Here is a 23,711-nt window from a genome sequence, read left to right as displayed (position 1 = left end):
GCTCTTCCGCTTTCACCTCACTAAAAACATTCTTTGCCTCCTGATTAGCCCTATGAAGGCCTTTTGGAATGGCTTCTCACCTTTTCTGGGTATGCCCATTGTGTTTCTTGTCAGCAGGCAGCTCGATGATAAGCACACAGGACTGAGCATGTTCAAATCCCTCCTTGTTGTTGGGGGTCTTTGGTGAGCACTGGGTGTCTAACATGAAAACCTAAAGAAACCACACATTATGCACAACAAGCAGCTCAACACCTGCACTGTTTGAAAAGGTAACACACACAGGAACAGAACAGCCCCATCGCATGGCTAATGTGTCCCACCTGTGAGGGCTGTACATTCTGAGGGGGATTATTTTCAAAAGCACCCAACTCCTGTTGACTTCCCAGGGGAAGTCAACCAAATCTCAGCTCTTGTGAATTGTCATGCTCTGTCTTGTAACTGAGCAGAATTCATCTCAAGAGATGTCACTGAAGAGACACTGTGTATGCATACGTGCAACCAGATAGGGGTTATGGGAGTTGGGCTTCTCTGAACTTCATGTGTTAAAAAATTACAAAACAAACACTGCCAATGCCACCCACCAGTCTCCATCACCCACTGGGTTGCCTTTTTGTTACTGCCCATCAGTTCCAGGTCTGCATCTTATCTGTAGAATGGGCATTGCAAGAAAGCAGCAGGTACAATCAATTACACACAGAAATTGACAGAAGTGACCTGTTGGTCATCTAATCCATCCCTTTCCCCCAGGCAGGATTGTCTCTAGCTTTAAGGGTTTGTCCAATTTATTGTTAATGTGACCAAAGTGACAGACATTCCACTACTTCTTTCGGAAGAATGATTATTCGTATGTCTAAGAGGACATTTACCTGGATTTGCACAAAGGGCTGTGTAGTGGGGTGATCACCCGCTCCTGCCCGGGACGGGTTAAAAGTAGCCCTAGGGAGGGCTGTGGCTGGGAGAAAGCAGCTACTAGGCTGATTGGGGAAGCAGCCGCAGCTAGGCCACACCCCAATCAGACCACAGCTGGCCCTATAAAAGTCCAGTGAGCCAGGAGCTGGCAGTCTCTCTAGCTGTAGAGGGAGATAGACCTGGCTGCAGGCACCTGAGGAGAGTACCTGAGTGGAGCAGGGCTAGGGAAAGACAGAGGAGCTGGGGAGCTCCAGCCTGGAAAGCCCCAGGCAGCGGCCTAGCAGAAGGCCAACAGGTACTGGGGGGTGGGTGCAGAGGGCAGCCCAGGGGTAGGCAAAGGCAGCAGGTCCAAACCCAACTGTGCCGGTAATGAGTAGACCTTATACTGAGGTGAGGTGGGGATAGTGGGTGGGGGTTCCCTGGGGAGGGGGGAGACCCTGAGAGAAAGGGGTTACTGCCAGGGGCCAGCACCCCAGAAAAAGGGGGCACTGGGTCCGTGAAGGACACAGGGGCCAAGCGGCAGTGGGACACCGGCCTGCAGAGGGCGCTCCGGAGGCTGGAAATGCTAATTTCCAGAGACAACCAGCAGGAGGCGCCACAGCGATGAGTTGTGCACTGCTACAGACTGCTTGTGGAAGTAGTTGATGTGCTGCTGCCTTAAGTGACAAGAAAAGGCAAGGTAAACTCCAGAAAAATGCTATTTTAGTATGGAGCTTCACAAGCCTACTGCCCTCCATGGGGAGAAAACACACAGTTGGAGGGAAACACTTCCCTGGGCCTCCAGTAACAAAGGTACTGAGCAAAGACTCTTCCCACAGTACAATTATTTGCTCTTTCAAAGAGTTTTTTGGAAAGAAAATTCTCAACCTGCCTGTTAGTTTAACTCTTGGTATATAGTTTGTTCTCTGGCTTCCTTTGTAATGAGATCATTACCTGTTGTGCCATGGCTCGGATTCTCCAGTACTCAGCTTCGGCACTGGGAGAGAGAGATGGGGCCGCCACCTTCACTTCACAGGCATCGCCACTAAAGCTTTCAGAACCACTGTGGAAATAGCCCAATAGGTTCTACAGAGAGAGACAATGTCAGTCTTTCACTGTGTGTAAGATCAACCAAGTAGTTGTAGAGCCCTCAATCCCTATGAGCACATGCGTATTACCTGATTCTGAGAGGTCTCCCATAATTGCCCTGGCATCTCCCCTGATATTTTATTTGAACTAATGCACTGTGATTCCCTTTTAAGCAGCTTGGACTGTGATGACTTACCAGGGTTTTTGGTCACAACCAAAGACTGAGTCAAAAGAGACAAGTGTTTTAGTCTGGACTCAGTTTGTAGCAAAGGCATCACTAAGGCAATCATTTCCCATTGTGTTTGTAAATCCAGCTGTAAAAACTGGATACAAAGACACGTCATGCAGACAAAAGTCTGATCTCAGTCGCACCTGTTCAACCCTGCAGATTTCACATTGGCAGGGCAGCATGAAGAAGCCTGGCCACTTCCCTCCCTGATCTGTGGTGCAATAGTGGAGCACTGTCTTAGGAAGCATGGCACCATGCCACTGCCATGATGTACACGTTCTTTGGAAAATATACAACACTTCTGTTTCCAAGGTTATTAATCTGAGACCTTTCACTAAAACTGAATTAACACAACAATAACTAAAATAATAGATCTTAAATTACTTTTCTGATGTTTTTGATTTTCAGGCAGTCTTTATTGTGGCTTGGGTGAAATCAGACACAAAAGTTTATCAGAAAAGGGGAATCTATCTAGCAAATATCAGTGAATTGAGGCTGGTTGGGATGTTGGTTTTACCTTTACTGGCTCAAGAGTCGCAGAGAACGCGTCCTGTAATGCACAGCATGCAAGCCTCCACATCTCTTCAGTAAAAACGGGCCCTGCTGTCACGAGGACGTACCTGCAAGTAAGGACACTAGAAGTTATCAAGCCTGCAAACCCAACAAAACTTTTTCAGACTCAAAGGAAGAAGGTAGAAATTGGGCTACTGGGTAGAGCAAAATCTAGGCAGCTGCTTCACAAACATTAAGCTAGTAAGATGGTGTGCCAATCATCCCCTGACCATTTTGCCTAGACATTGTATTCCTTTCCTGGCTGCTATTTGAGTGCTTTTTATCTATATAGATTGCAAGCTTTCAAGGGCACGGACTGCATCTTTCTTTATTGTCTGTTCAGTGCTGTGCACCACATTTTGGGTTTGACTGTAATAATAATTTGCACAATGTGATGGGGATACTTACCTCAGGAGACCTGTGAATCCCACCCAACAGCAGTTTGATTATTTTTTCTAGAGGCTGTGTATTGACTAGTGATGTAGATATTAGTGTAGAGCAGATATTTTCATGGGAGGAATATGCATGTTTATTTACATTTCCCAAAATTATGGACTTTCTCCGCTGCTCTGACAGCATCCAGTCAATACAGATGGGCCATGGACATTCCCACACATTCCTACCTTCCCCTTCGCAACTGGAAATTTGGTTTGATAACAAGCAAACAGAGTCTGGCTAATTGATGAAAATTTGATTTCAGCCCTTGGAAGCTTTTTCTAACTCTAGATTTTGCTTTTAAAGAACAAGAGATGGGTTATAGATTACTATGGAGGTACTGGCCAAAATGATCAATCTGTATGTTTGGCCAAGACTTCTCTAGTCAGGAGTCTTTGCATCACTTCCTCTTTTTTAATATGCGGATGGGAGAAAGAGGCTCTTCTATATTACCTGATACATGAGCAGCCAACTCTGGAGATTGTTTCTGTAGGTTCTGCCACACAGGCTACCAACAACTTGAAGAGATCTTTTAGCATTGTATTAATCATATTCTCGTAGCCAATGTCTACAGGGAAAAGAAAGTTGTTTTTAAGCATTCCCACCTTCGCCATATCATCTAGGGAAACAGCAGTCATTCTTTGTTCTGATATCTGGATGTTTTACAAAGTTGATTCTCTTTAACACTAATGGCAGTTTTATAGGTGTCAAAACACAGCAAATTAGGAGGAGAGCTGTATTCTTCAGGCAAGTATATGGGAATGTAAAATATTCCCACTGATACTTTCCCCAGTATCATGTTAGCTCCTATTCCTGCCAATTCCCATCCATTATAATCTTGAGTGTAATACTCCATGACTTTATATTTTTGGAAAGTTTAACATAATCCCTTTTAAGGTAAAAATGACCTTCCCACTCTCCCTGATTTTGACTTGTTCTTGAGCAACCAAAACCAAGCCATCTTCTAAGCATGTCTAAGCGACCACCCCATCCCCTGAGAAAAGGGCTGAAACAGGCCTTTCAGGCTGTGCAGACTGGCAGCCAATCAACGAAGGCCTGCAGAGGGCCAATCAGGGGAAGGAAGAGGCAGCCAAACAGGGCGGGGCCCTATATAAAGGCTACCTAGCAGGAGGAGAGTCAGTCTCTCCCTGGCTGGTAAGGGAGAAGGACCAGCTCCTGAGGAAGGAGCTAGCACCTTGGACAGAGCCGTACTGGGCAGGCTCGGGGGAGCTAGAGAGAGCTCCAGCCCCGTTACCCATCAGGCTGCGGCCTGGCTACAAAGGGCCGAGGAAGTGTACAGGGCCAAAGGGGAAGTGGCCCAGGGAAGTAAAGCGGACAGGAGGGGAACGAAGGAGGCTGCCGCTAGAGGGCCCCTGGGTTGGGACCCAGAGTAGCGGGCGAGCCTGGATCCCCCCTTATACTGCACCTGGCCACAGAAGACGGTGGCCAATACAGACTGCAACTTTCCCCTGAGCTAAGGGGCTAGACTCTGGGTTGCGGTTGGCCACTGAGGCAGGTGCGAGTCCTAAAGACTGCTGTTAACCCCCCCTCCCCCCGGGGGTGAGTCTGGAGTAGTGGGCACTGCCGGAGGGCAGTGTCCTGAAGGGGATGCTGCCAAGCAGAGAGCAACACGGGCCCCAGAGCAGAATGGACAGCAGGCAAGACACCACACGCTGAGGGCGCTCCACAGTGGACAGAGCTAATTCCCAGGATGACCAGCGGGAGTCGAACCCTGTCACAATGTCACACAGTAAAACCCTGCATCACTAAATCTGATGTTGAGGGGACACTGCTTACCTGAGTGAATGAAACTTTGAATGTGTTCCACTACCAGTTCACAGGAAAGACCAATGGCATGCTTGAAATTAGCAGATGCCACATCCCAGTAAGAATGGTCACCATGGCTACGATGGAGCCAGAGGGACATTGTGGGGAGTAGAAGATGTACAACTGCATAAATGCCAAATCCTGGGCCTAGAAGGAAAACACAACCATGGTAAGAATTTCTGGCTGCAAATACCCACTCAAACACATGGCCAAACTAAGAAATCCTGGACCCTTTACCAGAATGAGATCATGGATTCAGTGATGTTAATGAAAACTACTTCCAAAATATCTGAAACACTTGTGTTGTCTTAACTAAGAGCCAGTAATGTTTGCAGCAGTGCATACACCTTGGATTGTCTGTTGAAGGTGTATAAGTTGCCACCTATTAATTGAAGGGTACATGGAGAATCGAACTATTTTCTTGAATTTAGTGTAGATTTATTGTAAGATGTAAGAGATAGCGATCAAGAGCATAGCAAGCTATTCAGCTGTTAATAAAATAAATACTGGGCATGAAAGTACTTAATTCTGAGTTTGACACCAGCAACATGTTTTTTATTCATCAGCCAATTATTTGTGTGGTTTTAATATAAAACACTTATAACCCATATATGGTGTGGTGTAAAGGCATACATGTCTATATTAGGGTGTCTGATGCACAGTTCTGGTTCTGACTATAGGAATGCACACTGAGCAGTGCAATTTTATTCTGGATGAACATTCAAGGAGGATTTCATGAAGAGTGTCTAATAATATACAGAGAACAGTCCAGCACTTCAAGAAATAGGAGAGGTTTTTCAAGCAAATCCAGCTTTTACCTTGCTCTGTTGTAAATATTTGTTCTGAATAAAAATAGCAGATGTGCAGGGAATGTACCAATATATATACCAATAGCAGATGTGCAGGGAATGTACCAATGATGTCATATCATTCTACAGATTGGCCTTCAAGGGAGTGGAGAAAGGAATACTTGCATATCATAATGTGTAAAGAACAAGGAGAATCATGTACACTAGACAACAGTACCAATTAAAAAAAATTAACACATGCCAATAGCTACCACACAATTACCAGTTATCCCTTTCCTCTCCCTTATGCAAAGACTATAATCTTTTTGCTGAAGCTCCCTTGGGAGCCAATCACTGTGATCTTTAACCAAGCCAAGAAGTTACTGATGAACACCACAAGGACAATATCTCCTCTCTAGAGGAGCTAAGCAAACTATCTTCAGAGTCCTTGCTAGCTTAACAAGGATTTTTCTGTGTTTCAGTAGCAGATGTTTCATAAAGTCATTGAAATTACCAGGAGTTTTGGCAACATCTCTCAGCAGCTCAAAGAGTAAATCCAGGGTGGGTGGCTGGTGCTGGCGGGGACAGTTGGATATAGCAGTAGTTAATTCTTCCAGCAGAATGATCCAGACATTGATAAGGCCTAGAAATATGGACACATAATGAGAAGATAGGAGTAAGGTGTAGGGAAATAGACGAGAAGCTATTTATAATGCATTTATTGGTTTGATCATGGGCTGGGGTTGGTTTCAGAATGCAAGAGAGATGAAGCAAAAATCTCCTGTGAGCTAGATAATGGGTTCCTAGTCTTTCCCCCCTACCCATCTCAATACAGTTTGTGTGAGCGGTGGTAATGGGGCATTGCCCATTTGAATCTCTCTCTTCTCTCCACTCCCTTCTCTCATTTACAAAGCATCTATCCCCCTCCCGCCTTACTCTGCCTTCTTTCTCCCTTCATACCCATTTAGTGGATGGAACGGTTAGGATTATTAGGCTGTCATTGTTATTACTTGATCCCCTCACCCCAGAGAAATGTGGGTCTGCATATGCTGTGTATCAGTGAGGTGAAATCACCTGAGTATGCATGGGAGGATATAGCTAAATTAGACGTGCGTTCTCCCCACTGAGAGGAACCAGCACAACAGTGCTTAACTTGCTACATATATGGATACGTAAACAATATAGACGCAGGGCAACACCATATTTCTGGACACTTTTTTCTGAACATTTGCAGCTGTTGGCCAAATTCACAATTACCCGTGGAGCTGATTACTTTCTGTGTGTAACCATATAACCATTATTTTAAATTCACCTACCAGAGTCATCCTCAAAGTCAGAAAGGACACACTCAATCCCATCCTCACTGCTGGCTGATCGCTCCTGCACTCTTCGGGGCAAGTTGGCCAGCCGGCCACTGAGGAAAATTGGCTTCAAGGGCATTTTGTAGATTTTGGCTAGCAACTAAACAAAGAAAAAATGTAACATGGGAAAGTGTAGAAGTGCCGTCATGCCACACACCGGGAAAATAAGCATGAGAGTGACATTAATATTTGGGATGGATAGTGGCATGATAAGGTCAATCTAGTGGCAACGAACACAGGACTAGGAGTCAAAAGCTCCTCCCTCTACTGCTAATTTGCTCTGTGACCTTGGACAAGTCATTTAAATAACCTGTGTATCAGCTCTCCAAGCTGTGAAATTCAAATAATACTGGTCCTTCCTGAGGATTAGTTGTACACAGAGTACTTTGAAGATGTAAAGCACTGAATATATATTAAATATTATCATTATCTATCAGCCATCCACCTAGCTGCAGAATATTTTGGAGACTGTTTTTTTCCTTTCTGATCACTAGCCCGGTAAAGGTTGATTGCTCCTGAAACAATATATACTGGTTTGCCAACTGCAATGAACATGATCTTTGCAGCATTAAATCACCAGTCACCAGAGATAATGCTAATGCCTTTATGCTCTGAAAGCTGGGATTCCACATTTTCTGGTGCCATAAATCATTGGTACCTATGTAACTTTAGAAGTTCTTGAGTGAGTGGCTGCTAACCGTATGAACTGAATGGATTAAAATTCCATGTGGTATTCAAAATGGTCCCTCACAATCGCACATTGGTGCCCGTGGTCCAAAGCTAAATAAACTTTAGCAGTGTAGTGCCACTACCATTTTCACTCCCAGTGTTTGTATCATGTCATACCAATCCCTTTAAACTAAATAGTGTTTCTCAAATTATGAGGCAGCCTCCATGGCCTGGTTCTCCAACATCTTCATCAGACTGCGATACCCAACAGACAGCAAGGTATTTTAAAACCAAACAAACCATAATTTAAGGGCCTGATTCTGCCCCCCAACACACACTGAATAGGTACTTTGCAAGCAGTCCCTCTGATTTCAATAGAGCTATTTACAGATTAAGGTACTGCTTTGAGCATGGTAGAATTAGGACCTAAATTTCAATTTGTGAACAGAGAGGAGTCCTGTACTTTGCTTGTTAGGCATTTTTGTATATAATAGAGGTATTTGTAATGCACCTATTGTATTTTTTACTCTTCTTTTTTTCTGGTAAGATTAATTAAAATGTACATCAGAGAGACAAAGAGGGTGGGTTCCCTTTTTCTGTGGTTGTGGTGAGAGGAAAGGATAATGTGATGTGTAGCAGATTTTGCGATTCATCAAATGCTTAACACTATCACACAGAATATTAACAAAACGAATTATGATCTGCTGTGACTGCTGCTTATCTTGCTGACCAGTACTGTCTCATTATTTCCTTGTGCCCATTCCCCTCTTGCAGTCTGTCTGTTGCATCTACTTGTTGTGTCTCATCTTATACTTGGATTGTAATTGCTTTGGGGCAAGCTTCTGTTATGTACAGCACCTAGCACAATGGAGTCCCGATGCATGATTAAGACCCTCACGTGGTACTGTCTACAAATATATAAAAATAATATCAAAGTGCAGACAAAAAATGTCCAAGCAGCCCTGAATAGTAACCTATGCTGTGAGCACTGGGTTTATACAAAATATGTACAACTTTGCTAGATACTAAAAATCATGGTCTTAATAAAGACACTGAATGTATGGCTCATTACAACAATCAGTAATCCACTAACCCTCCTTTTCATCCTATGACTACAGAGTGTTAACGGGCCACTTCACCTTGAATGATCCCTTCGAATATGTGCCAATCCTTATGCTAAACTATCTGTTTGACCTTGTACTTGGGGAAGGCAATCTGAGTGCCTTCCCCAGACCTGAAGAAGAGCTTGCCACAAAGATTGTATACATAAAATATTCTGTTTTGTGCATGCAAACATTTCCAGTGATTGCTGTGAGTCAAGAAACCTAGAAGCGGTTTTCTAGTTCAGGTCTGTAGCTCTCTGTGATCATTAGGCATACCTGAGAACACCTCCTGAGGTAATCAAGAGCGGGAAGGCACAAGTCTGTAGACACAGATCCTGACACACAATCACCAATCTCCTTACAATCCACTTCTCCTAGGGGTGGGAGGGCAGGGTGCAGGAGAAGGGGGGGAAAAAGAAATGTAAACACAGCATTAAAAGTTATGCAACACATATTTCTCATTCAATCTGGCTATTATGTGCTATTGACTACACTTTCCATAAATGCAGCCCTTTAGACCTCAGTCCAAAGAGTTTGGGGAGACTTCTCCCATTGAACAACATAATAATGGCTGTCACACTTCAGATTAAGAGTACATTTACAAATACTTTAATAAATGGATGATTAATTTTATTACAGATGGTTATAGATCCCATAGGTTACTTATATTATAACCGGAGTTTATATTCATTTATAACATCTTCAACTGACATACTTATAACCATCTATAACACATACCACACACATCATATTCTCTATTGCTCATTCATGAACTATTTATACATGTACCTTTAATATAAAGTGTCACCACAATGTTTAAGAGGGAGGTAACAAATATTTGATTCATGTAGGTATAAATTCAAACCTGCTGTAACTCCACTGAAGTCACTGGATTGCGGCCAGGGATAAATTTGGACCACTGTGTCTCCCATTTTAGCAGTTACTCTGGAGATGGATTTGTTAATGAGCTAATGGGAGAAATTTGGTTTTTTGCTCAAGGAATTTTAGACAATTTTATTTAAACTTTTCAGTGCCTATTGCAAGGTGCAGGTGCTTTCCAATAGTTAAAGCAAATTAACAGATCTATGTATATTTTATTGTTAAAAATATGGTTCCTCATAAGCACTGTACTGTAGGTGTGCAAGATTTAGGGCCTTATCCACAGCCCACTGAAGCCAATGGGGAGACATCTGTTGATTTCAGTAAGCTTTGGAACAAACCTCTAATGCATAAATGTCCTTTCCTTTGTTACTGAGTATCAGCAAAACCCTAGTAACATTTGTTGATGATCTATATTTGCAGATAACTAGAACAACACTTGTAGGTAAATATTACATATGAGACATTTCGTTAAAATTCAGAATTAAATATATAGAGTAGGAATTCCATTTGTCCATTACAATTTTACAAACAAGAAATATCCATTTCTTTTACCTTTGATAAATCCATCTCACCAAATGGAAAACATTTTTTAAACCATCCAGAGAAACGTCTGTTTCTGAAGACAGCCAGGTTCAGCATTTACTGGTTTGCTCTTCGCATACAATCTTAATTTTCTCCATAAAGTAGCAAATAATTGAAGTTCCACTCCCTTCCCCTCCTCAAGGGCTGGACCCTGCACCCATTGAAATCAGTGCTAAAACTCCCTTTGACTTTAGTGGGTGGGGTCAGGCACAAAGTTGCTGCATCATTTATGAATTAAAGGTAGAGTTAAATAAAAGAAGAAAGTAGGGCCCCATCCAGTTTCCCCTGGCATTTTGCTATTTACATTAGTAGGAGGAGAATCAATTCCATAATTTCTTAGAATTTCTAACAATTGTTTTTTAAATGATCAAAGCAAGCCGCGAAATGTGAATAAGAGAGCAGAACAAGACATCTGAATTTGCCTTTGTAGTGCTTGGAGAAATTTCAGAACAATCGAAGTACAGGGTCACCTTGACTTGGCATACCCTCTCTTCTCTCCCACTTACTTTACCCTCACTATCAGAAAAGAAAAGTTAATCTTCTGACAGATTATTACCTGTGATACTGATGTTCTTACAGAAGGTTCCAGCAGATTTTTGGCAGTTTGTGTGCCAAATGCTGCTGCTAGGGGACTGGGGAAAAAATGTGGCTTTGATCACTGAATGGAAAACTGCCCTTCTGAAAAAATGCTACAGTGTTCTTTGTGCTAATCCAGCCCCAGCCTCAAATATTACAATACTGTGACTGCAGAGTTCTGGATTATTACTGTACTGGAGAATTCTATAGTGTTTATACAGGGCTATGGTAGGTCATAGTGAAAATGAGAAAAAAATTAATAATTAGATGGCTGAATCTTTTTTGCTGTGACATGCCCTAAAATCCAACAGTATCAAAAGTGTTTTTGAATAATCCTTTTCTTTTGGTGTCTTTTATACAGTACCCCTGCTTACCATCTGCTAAACCTCTCTCCAAGCATATTTTGTACCTTATAATAAACAAAAGTCACTTCTTCCAGAATAACCCTCCCACCCCCACCACAGAAAGGTTGCACTTAATGGAAAAAAAAAAGAAAAAATCATATTTACCAAGTCCTTTGACAAACTTCATAAGGCACATAATGTAACTAGTGGCGGCATTGGCAAAGACCTGGATGTTGTCTGTGTTGAGAAATGCTTCAAAAACATCAAAAACTGGAGCCTGGCATTTCCCTGTGAGAAAGTAGGAGGTGAAGGCAGTTTATTTATTTTTTTTAATAAGCTGAGGTTCCCTAGCTCAGCTGAGTGTATCGTACCTCTTCTGTGATCGCTAGGCAACTTTCTGACAAGCAAATGTTGTGACTGCCTTGGAAGCTGCATCTACTTTCCTTTTCTCCTGGCTCCCAAGAGACTAGCAACCTGAGGGTACTCACACAACCCACTTGTGACTGTTGTACAGGTTCCCCTCTGTGCCTGATCAGCAGAGTGATTCAGTCACAGTTTCACAGATTCCAAGGCCAGAAGGCACCTTTGTGACCTCCTGTATAACACAGGCCAAAGAACTCCCCCAACATAATTCCTAGCTAAATCCCAGCTATCAAGACTTGTCTCTCTAGCTCTGGCTGTGCTCACTTCATGCTTTTAGCTCTGGTTTAGGTCCCTGGTTCAATTCTTGGTGTTGCTGGCTGACATGGTGGCTGTCACATTCACAATCTTGATGCTACTTGACAGAGGTAAAACTGGTGTGTTTTCCTGAGTTGAAAATAAGCCTTTTAAAGCCTGCCTAATGTACATAATGGATCTGAAAGACTAGATTCCAGCAGGCACATAATACATGCCTATATTTGACTTTAAAACATTTAAAAATACCTGTAGAGTTGATTAAAAGCCGGAATAATGGATATTTCTCCATACAAGTGCCATAACATTGACACGCTGTGTTCAGGAGAGATCTAGGACTGATATACCAAGACTGTTACAGATTAGACTTTAGGGGTTATGTGTTAGTGTTATGTGAAATGAAGCTTGCTCACCATCTGCTCAACACTTCCAGTATTAACAGTCCTCCTCTTACAGGAGCACGTGTTTCACAGTGGGGGGAAAAATGTAGGCTGCCTGGCCTGAGTGCATAGACAAGAGATGGCCATAAGGAGCATCTTTCTTTCCTCCAGTAGGACACTTGCAGAGGAACCTGATGGACCTAATGTTCCAGCAGCAGAACGTGGCTCAGGCAGACTGCTCAATGGCTTTGTTAACTCTCTTTCTCACCCCTGTGTGTCTGCTAGTGTTTGCCAGGAATCACAGAATAAAGTATTCAGAGATTTACATTTGTTTTCTCCCTTACTAAAAAATATTCTAGATACTGTAGAGTACTGCAGGACCCACCACACTGCAATGTGTTGTTTTGGACCCTTATTGTAGATTATGACAGTATTTTTATTTACTTATTTATATGTCCTAGAGATAATGGGACGAAGAAACAAAGACATATCAAACAAACAAAAGAGAAAACTCATACCCATAGAATACTCTCCAACAAGGTACTCCTTAAGCTCTGACTTGCCACTGCTGTGCACTGTTTCCAGTGCACTGAACAAGGGCCTCCACCCGGACTGGATCTGAATGGAACACACCTCCACCAGCTCTCCTATAGACGTGATCACCTGTTGTAGGCAAAGCAGAGAGACCTTTACAAATATAAATCCACCCAGCAGAACAGGTGGAAGGAATGACGAACAGAAATTGCCGTACAAACATCTACAGAAGTAACTGAAAAAAATGTAGATTTTTCTATAGTTTTTTTTTTTCCAGAGAAAGCTACTTTTCATTAACATCTATAGGACTGGAGGTGGATTTCTGTTGAATAACCATGTTCCTGCTCTAAGGAAAGAGAACAGCTAAACCACCAGGTATACATTCCAAAAGCCTCGTGCTTCTTGGCTGCCATTGGATGTGCCCCCTCTTTGCAGATGTGGCTCTAATGCACAGTGTACACTAGGTGGAACCCCTTACCTTGTAAAGGAAGTAATTTGAGTCCTGACAAAGGAGCAGAGCAAAATATAGTACTGCTCAACAATACACTGAGGAGAAAGGACACTTCTGAAACCCTGAAGAGAGATATCACCCCATTAAAGGAAAGTAGGCAGATACTCTAGCCACTAGGTGTACACCTGAGACCGCTCTCATTGTTTGTATGGCACACAGGGTGTAGGCACCATCCTCAGGGTTGACTTACCTGGTCCTGGACATCCTCATCACACAGCTCCAGCTGCATGATGCGCTCAAAGGGGCGGAACAACGCCTCACTGAAGTGAAAATGAGGGGGCTCATTCCAGTCTGTCAGCACCTCGGTGAGGATGTCATGGATGAAGGAGACAGCCTTCCGAGAAACATGTCTCTCCTTATGACAGGCAGCCTACAGGGACAGCAGGGATGAAGGAAGAAATACCAGAATTTTGGCCAAGCAAAAAAAATAAATTGCTTTTTGATTAGATTGTTTGGGGGGAGGCAAAAGTAGCAACTTGATAGTGCCAAGACCCAAAAATAGCTCCAGCATAGTGTGACCAGAGGGTCCTGCTTCAATGAACAGAGTGACTGGCCAATGGAAGACAAGGAGCTGTGTATCCGAGATGCTTAGTATTCTGGAGATGCAGGAAGATTTATTGAGAGTTCAAAGAAAGCACTAAACTCAAAAGTTAAAAAAGGGGTCTGCAATCTTCCCGGCTTTTTCAGATTACTGTTGATTTGAATGGCTAACATGTGAGAGATTTAATTTCTCTTCATTCTCATTGTATAAATATAATGTTTATGGATAAGTACTGTACTTAGTATGTTCTTGCACTCCAGAATAAAAGCCTCTGGGGAAAGGGACCTGGTATCTACAGCACAATAAAAATGACTAGCAATAAAGTATACTAAAAAAGAAATGGCACGCTGTCAACAGTACACTGCTCATCTGGCAAGAGCTGGCATGAATCTGGACAGAAAATTATTCCACACTGGGGGACTACCCCAGGCATCTCTAAGTTCAGTCCCTTCACTTCATCCAGCCATTTCCTCCTTTGGCTTTCACCTATGCCAAAGTTCACCAAAAGAGAACTATACTGACCCAACATTTTGAAAGCAATGGGTGATTCTGGGAGTCTCACTCTTTGGATGCCAAAATTAAGACATTTTAAAGGGGCATGGGTATAAGACGGTGGGTGCTCAGCACCTTCTGAAAATGGGGCCCCTTTAAGGTATCTCAAGCTGGGCATCAAAAATCACTAGTCATTTTGAAAATTAAAACCACTGGTACAGTCAAAACATATGACTATGGACACTTTAACACACCTTAACACCTGACTTCAAATATTTTCTTTATCGTAGCTCTTAAACGCCTAATAAATGTGCTTCCTGTGCACCTTAAAAACCTGAACGCATGATGACATGTTCATTAACATAAACAAAGTTCAGGCGCACATACTTATTCATGTGACTGTCATACATCCAAGAAACCCAGCTCCATTACATAGAACAGTTTTCAATTATTTTAGGCACAGATAGTTTCCACAGGAATATAGTAATTGCCATGTTGAAATAGACCAATGGTCTGTCTCTGGAATCATGTTTCCGAATGTAGCAATTACCAGATGCTTGAGAGGTACATTGTGGGCACTTTCACACCTACCTATCTCAGCTGTGCAATACTGTACCATAAGAAGAGGAGCGTATTTCTTCTTGACTCTAGCTAATGAAGAAGTTTAATAACCCATAAGATGTTATTCTAGCCAGTGTAACTGCAGATATTCTGCTTTAGTCATTTAAAAGGTTCAAACTTTTTCTGAATATCTTTAAGTAAGGTGCATTTATAATATCTTATAGCTGTGAGTTTCACAGGTTCTTCTTTCTCTCTCGCTCTCTCACCTCTACAAGATGAGGTGCCACCAGGCTCCAGCAGCGCATGAGGTGGAGCAATGGACGGGATTTACTCCGTACAATCCTGAGCATCGCATCCCCAAGACGAAACAAATGGAGTGCGCTTCTCCTGTCCTGGGTAGACTTTACTTCACCTACAAGAAAAATAAGTATTGAATTAAGTAAATAAATGTGAAAATTAATTGTTACGACCAGAGGGGTAATTAACAGAAATTAGGCAGCTGCAGCATTTCATCTCTGCAGGTTTGGGTTCGAATTCACAAATTATTTGATTTTAATTACATACACATCAATACCAGTCCAGAAAGAAATTCAGCATAGCTAGCAGTCTGTGCTTGCAAAAAGCATAGGAATAGACTGAGAAAAGGACCCACGTTGTAGGAACAGCTTACACAGCTATGCAGCTTTGGCAGCAAATAGTGTGGATTTTTTCAAATGCATTTTTAAAGTGTAAACACTTGGAGAAAATATAAAATAATAAATCAGTGATAATTAATGTTCAGTACTGGCAAATATGCAGTCTAGGTGGGCAAGTGGTTTATGATTTATCCTGAGTACAATGAGTTGGCTTTAGAAGCCTCTGGTAACATTTACAGGGAAGAGTATTAACTGCAATTTATTTATTTTCTTAGTAGTGGAAGGTTGTAAATTATCTTTACTGAGTTGAAGAACACAGGACAAAGAGAACTTAAAAACATACTCTGAATTTCCCCAACAGACAGTACATATTCTTAATTCCCCAACACTTTGAAAACCATCCTAATATGAAGAATTTCATCTCCCACTGCTCTCAAAATGTTAGGAAATTCACATTAGGAAGCTTACCTCTTTTTGACACTAAAAACAAATATTTAAGCAGCTAGGCAGCACTATTTAAGCAGCACTAGGCTAATTATTAGTGGCATGAATCTTTAAAATGGAATTACTACTAACATTTGTTGACTGAACACTGTGTACAGAACACAGAGGGAGACCATTTATTAATAATAAAGTAATACATGCTGTTGAGTCCTGGAGAGAGAAGATGTATGAGCAGAAAATAACAAATTGAGTGTCATTCTGGAACAATGCAAAGTAGCACAAAACACAATCTGAATTCACTCGGGGTGAAACTCACCCCTTTGCAGAGCGACAGTGCTAATCCTGTGCACCACTCAAGTATCACTTAGATCTTGGTCCAAAGTTCTTTGAGTCAATGGAAAAATTTCTTTTTGATCAGGTCCTTATGCCCAGTCTGAAGACCTATGGGAGACTTAAGTATTGCACAGGCCTTGTGCTACAGAGGGGTGGATTCCACACAGAGGGAGAAACCTGGAGAACATATCCCCTCTGCTTTATCTTGAGAGCCTTTGTTAGGTCCTGTCTACAACCCACTCATGGCTTATTACCATGTATACCCACTTAGTGACATGTAACCTACACCTGCCATCTAGGTCACACCTGAATTTAGCCTATAGACGTTACTAATTTGGAATCTTAAAGGACATTTAAAATGTATTATTGTTTATATTATAGTAGCACCCAGATGTCTGAGGCAGGATTAGTGCCCTGTTGTGCTAGGTGCTGTACCACAGAAGTTGAAAGCTCTCTTGGTCAGGGACTGTAGCTATCTTTTGAAAAGGCTTTGCAATTCCCCATCAGAGGGATTTCACACTGAACTCTGTATTTTATTTGAGCTCTGTGTCCCTGGCATATTGTAGGAAAATGAACACAAAGTAAATCATGTAGGAAATGCAGAAAATATACAAGAAACACCTGAATCCTCATGAAGCCTTTAGTAGATTTACCTGGCATTGCTAAGGAGTAATCAACTGTATCTGTGACTGAGTAGAAGAGCTGGGACTGAGAAGCTTTTTTGAGCTGGTATAGGAAGCCACCCAATGCCATCAGGTTTAGCTTGTGAGCAGCATCTTCAAATAGCCTGTAAGCAAAAGTGCAGAGAATGTAACTTGAAAATGAGCCATGGAGGTTAAAGTTTCTACGTGCATTGAAGAACTTCAACTACCCTGCCAGTGTTAGCAGCAGATTAGTTTACATAGTGTTATATACTGAGTCCACTTTGATCCACCAGCTTTATTATTTTTAGGGGGAGGAAGAACAGGGGAGTCCAAAATTAACCAGAACTCTTTCTGGGGCTTTAACTGCGGCACAGACCATTCTTAATCCCACCTCAAAATACATCTAGTGGTTTAATGACAATAGCTAACAATCCAAAATATGACATGGGTCAGCTCTTCAGCTGAGGTGAATTGACATAGCTCCATTAACTTCACAGTTACACCAATTTGCACTATCTGAGGAGCAAGCCCCATATATATGTAATATAAATGAATTAATCTTACTCTGAGAAATTTAGGCCTAAATTTTCAGAGACGGGAGCCTAAAGTTCAGCACCTAGGCAAGCGGTGGTATTTTCAGCAAGACTGCACATCCAAAGCTCCCAGGGAGCTTCTGAATTTTCTGAATTAGGATTGTAGTTTAAAACTGTAAGATGAACTTTACATTAATGTAAAATTGGATTTTTAATTTATCTATTTATTATGTATTTTTCAAAAGGAGATCACAACACTAATCTTGACTGATATCACAGTGAAATTCCGTAACAGCAAAGTCAAAAACGGAGACAGTCAGGGCTTAATCTTGCTCTCATTCAGTCAACAGAAAATCTCTCCTTCACTTGAATGGGACAGGATCAGGTGCCTGTTGAGGTCCACAGTGAACTTACATTATGAAAAATCACACCTATATAACTAAGAGCGCTATTATTCTGTAGTCCTGTGCACAGCGTTGCAATTCTGAAATAAAAAATGATGCAGCATACAAATTATGCTGCCCAGGCATTAACTATTTTTTGCTCATAATTTACAAATACATTCCTCTTGGGGATGGAGCCCAAGCATGGAAAATTTCAGCAAAAAGGAGATCTTTATTTTTTTAGCATGTTACAAGTATGAGAAAATAGGATGTGCTAATAGAAATCTCAGCCCCACCTCAACTATAGCATTGGCTGCTGAGCGAATGGCATAAACATCTGTAAGGTCCAGAACTGGCAGCCTGTTCCCTTAATTTTACAGGAAGGCTCAGGAGAGGTTTTGAGAAGCCAAAACCAGGTTTCAGACATTGCCATCCATACCTGTCAGCCTGTGTGGAGAGGATGAGGACAGCCTTGGCGGCATTGCTTCCACTTAGCAGGCTGCCTCCACGAAAGTCGAAAGCTCTGCCCTTGCTACCCTCCTTGATGAGGTCCTGGATGGAGACGGGCTGGATGACAGGATTGTTGCTCAAGGTGGTCTCCTGCTCAGGGGTCAGTTCCTGGGGAGAGTTTGTAGACGGATAATCCACCTGCAACCCTCCTGTGGCTTGCTGTGATTGGGTTATAGTGAGAGGGGGCTGAGATGCGCCATCGCTGAAATGGGTGTGCTCCAGAGTGCTGATGTATTCACACACCCTGAGAACAAATGGGACAAGATGGACCGTGAATCCCTAGAGTCAGTCACTATAGAACTGTTTGGTTCTGCACTGCACTTGCTCCTTAAAGGTAATCTGGAAACATCTGTAGAATAATGAAGTCCAATGTATTTGTTTTACTGGTCTCTAATAGTGTCTGTCACTGCAGCTAGTTTAATCATTTAGAAAACACATAGTGATGTAGGCCAATCACAATAAAGGGGGGCATAAAAGCTAAAAGAGTCCCACTACCAGAAAATGGTAATGGAGACCCCTGGTAGGTGGTCACGTCTGCTTTGGAGCCAGCCTATCTGGTGCCAGGCAAGTGGAGGTTTGTTATCATGTCATGTGGCCTGGAATTTCTCTGAAGGGGATATTGCACTTATTAACAGTCTGAGGGGGAGACTTCCAGAAGTGCCTGTTGGGGTATGTTGTCCCTAAATGCCTGGACTTCCAATAATGACCTTAGAAAGGAAGGATAGCCTGGTGGATAGGGCACGCGCTGAGACCTGGGTTCAGTTCCTTGCTCTGCTGCAGGCTTCCTATGTGTCCTTGCACAAGGGAGTGTTAGATGCCTTAATACCCTTTGAGGATCTAGGCCTTAGTCCCCCTGTGCCTGCCCTGGTTCACAGCAGTGCTGAGAGGATCAATATATTAAGGATTGGAAAGCAATCAGATGGGTGTATCTAAGATTATCCTTAGGCCCTTTTAAAAATCTCCTCCCACTGAATTGCACTCAGTCTCCCAGGTCCACTATTTGTGTGTGTGGCACTGGAGCACCTCCCAGAATGATAAAGTGAATGCAGACAGATTTATTTCTCTCTCGCTCTAGGTAGCAGGAGTTGGGTTCTGTTAAAATAAATTTTCTGACCTAAAGCCGGTAGATTCCTGTACCTGAACACATGTGGCCAACAGTCTTGATTGTGGCTTCCCATTTCCAGGCCCACATTGAGGATGGCATCCATGCACAAAACATGAGCAGGGTGCAGGTAGACTCCCTGCACTTTCCCCATCTGTTCCAGCTTCTGCTCCATTTTCTGTTTCACTGTCCCGTTAACAATAGAAGAAGATTATTTAAGAACATGCATCACTTAAACAAACAAACATTTGTTCTCACAGATGGTGGGGATGGAGAGGACTACAATATGAAAGATCTATATGAAGATGGCGTTTTAGGCAAAATATAAAAGCAAACACTTTTTTCGGATGTACATGCTAAAAAAAATCCCTTTTTATTTGTGTGTGAGAGAGAGAGAGAGAGAGAGAGAGAGACTGTACTGCTCATGGAAGGCGCTAAACTGACTCCATTACAGGTTCACATCTTCTTGTTATTCACAACAGACAAAGCATTGCAAGACACAGTGCAAGCTTCCCTCTACAGCTGGTTGGAATTATTTTTGACAATTTCTTTTCACTGAAGCTGAGATGCTTCATGGAGATGTATTAGATTTGACAAGTTTCATGACAGGAAGGTCTCTGAGGTCCAGGGTGGACTCCTGGGTCACTTGATAACTTTGAGACCCAAATCGAAAACCTGATCTTTTTTATCAGAAAACAGATTTTTCACCACCATTCCTTTTCACTGAAACACTGGAAAGGTCTGTGTTTGTATTAAGGTGGAACAAACACCAATTTTGAAATCTTGAAAGTTGTCACGAAACAGAATTGTCATCCTCCAGCCAGCTCTACTTCTCCCACATTGATCAACCAATATGCCCCAAGTGTCATTTCCAGGGCTCTCTCTTCTAGGTGTCAGAGGGTTTTCACTCTCACACCTATTCAGTCTTTGGCCTCTGCTGACTGCCACTTAGGGCCAGTTGTGATAGCCATTTTTGTGTCATGAACTTTTATCCAGTGGGAACTGGAATGAGGTCTCCAAATTCATTTCACTCAGGCCACCAAACATGTGCGGTTGACAACTTTGCATCACTAACGATCTGGATTTGCTTTGAAGCAGTAATCTAGATGTGACAAAAACGAGATGTCCGGTGGCACCTTAAAGACTAACAGATTTATTTGGGCATAAGCTTTCGTGGGGACTCCTCGTTGTTTTTGTGGATACAGACTAACATGGCTACCCCTCTGATACTAGAAGTGACTGACTTTTTATCCCGTTACTACATTTTTTCGGCTTCATCAAGCTTAACTTAATACACTTTAGAGATAGGCAATTTTAAACATCTGAGAATATGTAATGGTAAAGGATGTATATGTAAATAAGCAAGCGGAGTGAATGTCATGAAAATAAGTAAGACTGAGCACATTTTGGTGTCCTTCTCAACTCATGGCAGCGTCAGACACATAAGACGTACGTTTTTATTACTCAGGTGCCACTATGGCTGCATTTGTGTCACCAAACTTTAAAAGATGAAACTTTAAAATACAGTTTGAGTTTAATGGTGTTCAACTGAATCAGTAGAAGATTTATATAGGATAAAATGGAGTGTGAAGTAATAACAAGGTCCTGGTACAGTGAAGTCTGTGTGAGACTAATGGTTCCCCCTGTAGATGCACTTCCCATATATTTGCATGGCAATGTAATGTGGCAGTGAAATCCCCCCACCCCTATTTCCCATAACAAAATACTTTACAATGTCATTACTATAAGGAACATTAGATAATAAGGACTACTTGGCCAATGGTAGCTACCTTGAGTTATAGCATCACTGGGCTCTTGGGCGTCTCTTTCCTCCTTCTCTTCTTGAACACAGGAGGCAGCAGCCATTTGGGCAAGGGCAGATGCACAATTAGCAGCAACCCCTACAAAGAGGCACAACAGTTATTGTCTAATCAGCATTTTCATTTTGGATTTATGCAATCTTACCATCAGACAGCATCATGAACAGGGCTATTGACTTCTACACCAGCTTTACGGGGCTTCCCAGTTTGCTTCCACTCTTCCCCCCCCTCCCCCCCGCGTTAAGAACATTTACTATGCACTGGTCCATCCAATGACATGAATCCATCTAGGAATTCAGTCCATACTGATACCTAGAGCACAGCTCAGCCGGGCTGCCTTCCTCAGTCCATCCAGGCTCATACAAATGGAATCTTTCTCCTTCTGGTTCTGCTCCTTGACTCCTTCAGCTCCCAGGATGAATGCTAACCCTTTGGAGCTTCCTGCCATTCGACCAGTCAAAGGTGTGGATAAGGTATCAATCAAATTCTTCCAGCAACCGATCAGAAGGTATCGGGCAAAAGCAACACCTGGAGCAAGAAATGCATCCATCATTTTCCTGGAAAGTGAAATAGCTGCTGCTTTGTCATTAGGGGGAAACAGGCCCCGTTCCTTCCTTACTTGCTGGACCATTTGATGTTTTGACTAGTGCATAGGCTTTATTGACTTAGGCCACTTTACATTCTAAATGTTTGATCTTATGTTCTTGAATGTGTTTTACTTTATATGAAAACACAGTTAAACTATTTAAAGCCTGCTGCAGCACCAGCTGTGATTACAACACTTCGGTTAAATTAATCCATGATATAACTTCACTGGGCTTAGTCCCCTGTTTGTCTGAAGCCTTTGCACACTTGAATAAATTCCATGGGGTCCTACTGTATATTATAAGCCTACTAATGGTGGACACATACATGTACGCAATATAGACTCACTACCTGCCACAACAGAATCATCGGTCTTCTGGTTCTGGGTCAGAGGAGATTGTGTTGATGCAGATGCCATCAGCTGCCCACCTATAGCACTGCTCCCCAAGCCATCAATGTCTGCCAGACCATAAACACACACACATATGGGGTCAGAAGAACATTTCATATTGAACTACTGCACTAAGAGAATTCCACAATTTCTGATGGTATATTTTTAAGGGTCTGATTCTCAGTTATATGTGTCTCTGGCAGTGTGAAGGGACCTTAATGAGGATGCAAAAGGGCCTCCAGGTAAATAAGAATTACTGTATATACTCGATCATAAGCCAGTTCGTTTATAAGCCGACCCCCCCAAGATGGATAAGTAAAAATAGAAAATGTTTATAACCCATTCATAAGCCGACCCTATAATTCGGGGGTCAGCAAACTTTGGCTCCTGGGCCATCAGGATAAGCGGCTGGTGGGCCGAGATGGTTTGTTTACCTTGAGCGTCTGCAGGCACAGGGGTAAACTTAAGTAAACAAAGTGTCCCGGCGCGCCAGCTGCTTACCCTGACGGGCCAGGACAGCAACTGGTGGGGAAATTTTTTTGGGGGGGAGAAGCTGGGAGTCAGGGGAGTAACCCCTGTGACCCCAACCTTAGCCCGGGACCTCCCACATTCTCTCCCCATCCCAACCCTTCCCACCTTATCTGGGGAGGGCCAGGGGAGGATGTCTCTGGCCTGGCTGGAGCTGCTCCGGCAGGCTGGGCAGCGCGGTCACAGCCTGCTCCGGCGGGCCAGACTGGGCGGCACAGCCACAGCATGTTCCAGCGGGCTGGGCTGGGTGGCATGGCCACAGCATGCTCTGGGGGGCGGGGCCAAGCGGCACGGCTGCAGCCTGCCAGCCCCGGAGCAACTGCAGCTCCGGAGGCTGGGCGGGGGAGAGCAGCGTGGCCAGAAGTGGAAAGACTCTGGCCCCACCTCTTCCCTTCTGGCTCTGCTGGCTGTGCTGCCTCTCCTTGCTCCCTCTGTTGGGGGGAGGGGCTGTGTCCCACCTCTCCCTCTCTATACCCATTCATAAGCCGACCCCCTTCTCTGGTGCTTCCCTTATGAAGTTCAGCTTATGAATGAGTATATACGGTATATCCCTTAGTGTTCTCTTCAGTGCAATTTTAAATGATTCAAAGAGAAGGGCATCCATCACTTTCCTTGGTCCATAGTCCAGTTGACCTCACTGACAGGAAATTTTCTCCTGGTGTTAGTCACAGTTCAGAGTAAGCCACATCTTTGACTCTGCTAGCCTCTCTAAGTGTGTGCTTGGGGTGCAGGCCCATCTGGATTTGGGTACTGCAAGCCTTCCCTTTGGGAGCTGAGACCAGTG

The 23,711-nt window shown here is 43.0% G+C and overlaps 1 protein-coding gene across 4 annotated transcripts in view; it reads right to left on the bottom strand.

The window, feature by feature from the left end:
- The window catches only part of ARFGEF3 (ARFGEF family member 3), a 119,835-nt gene that overhangs the window by 11,126 nt on the left and 84,998 nt on the right, over positions 1-23,711 (bottom strand). For all 4 annotated transcript variants that reach the window (XM_045010877.1, XM_045010878.1, XM_045010879.1 and 1 more), the window contains 18 exons: positions 22,360-22,467; positions 21,736-21,951; positions 21,394-21,504; positions 19,639-19,789; positions 18,431-18,745; positions 17,085-17,218; positions 15,286-15,431; positions 13,616-13,795; positions 12,899-13,043; positions 11,491-11,613; positions 9,218-9,315; positions 7,125-7,269; positions 6,323-6,451; positions 4,991-5,167; positions 3,647-3,761; positions 2,724-2,826; positions 1,843-1,974; positions 81-211 (listed from right to left, as the gene is read on the bottom strand). In XM_045010877.1, coding sequence (XP_044866812.1) covers positions 81-211; positions 1,843-1,974; positions 2,724-2,826; positions 3,647-3,761; positions 4,991-5,167; positions 6,323-6,451; positions 7,125-7,269; positions 9,218-9,315; positions 11,491-11,613; positions 12,899-13,043; positions 13,616-13,795; positions 15,286-15,431; positions 17,085-17,218; positions 18,431-18,745; positions 19,639-19,789; positions 21,394-21,504; positions 21,736-21,951; positions 22,360-22,467 — 2,659 coding nt within the window. The remainder of the gene's footprint in view (positions 1-80; positions 212-1,842; positions 1,975-2,723; positions 2,827-3,646; positions 3,762-4,990; positions 5,168-6,322; positions 6,452-7,124; positions 7,270-9,217; positions 9,316-11,490; positions 11,614-12,898; positions 13,044-13,615; positions 13,796-15,285; positions 15,432-17,084; positions 17,219-18,430; positions 18,746-19,638; positions 19,790-21,393; positions 21,505-21,735; positions 21,952-22,359; positions 22,468-23,711) is intronic.

This window comes from Mauremys mutica, chromosome 3 (assembly GCF_020497125.1).
Source record: "Mauremys mutica isolate MM-2020 ecotype Southern chromosome 3, ASM2049712v1, whole genome shotgun sequence".
NCBI classification, from domain to species: domain Eukaryota; kingdom Metazoa; phylum Chordata; order Testudines; family Geoemydidae; genus Mauremys; species Mauremys mutica.
This window is presented reverse-complemented; position numbering and strand designations above follow the sequence as displayed.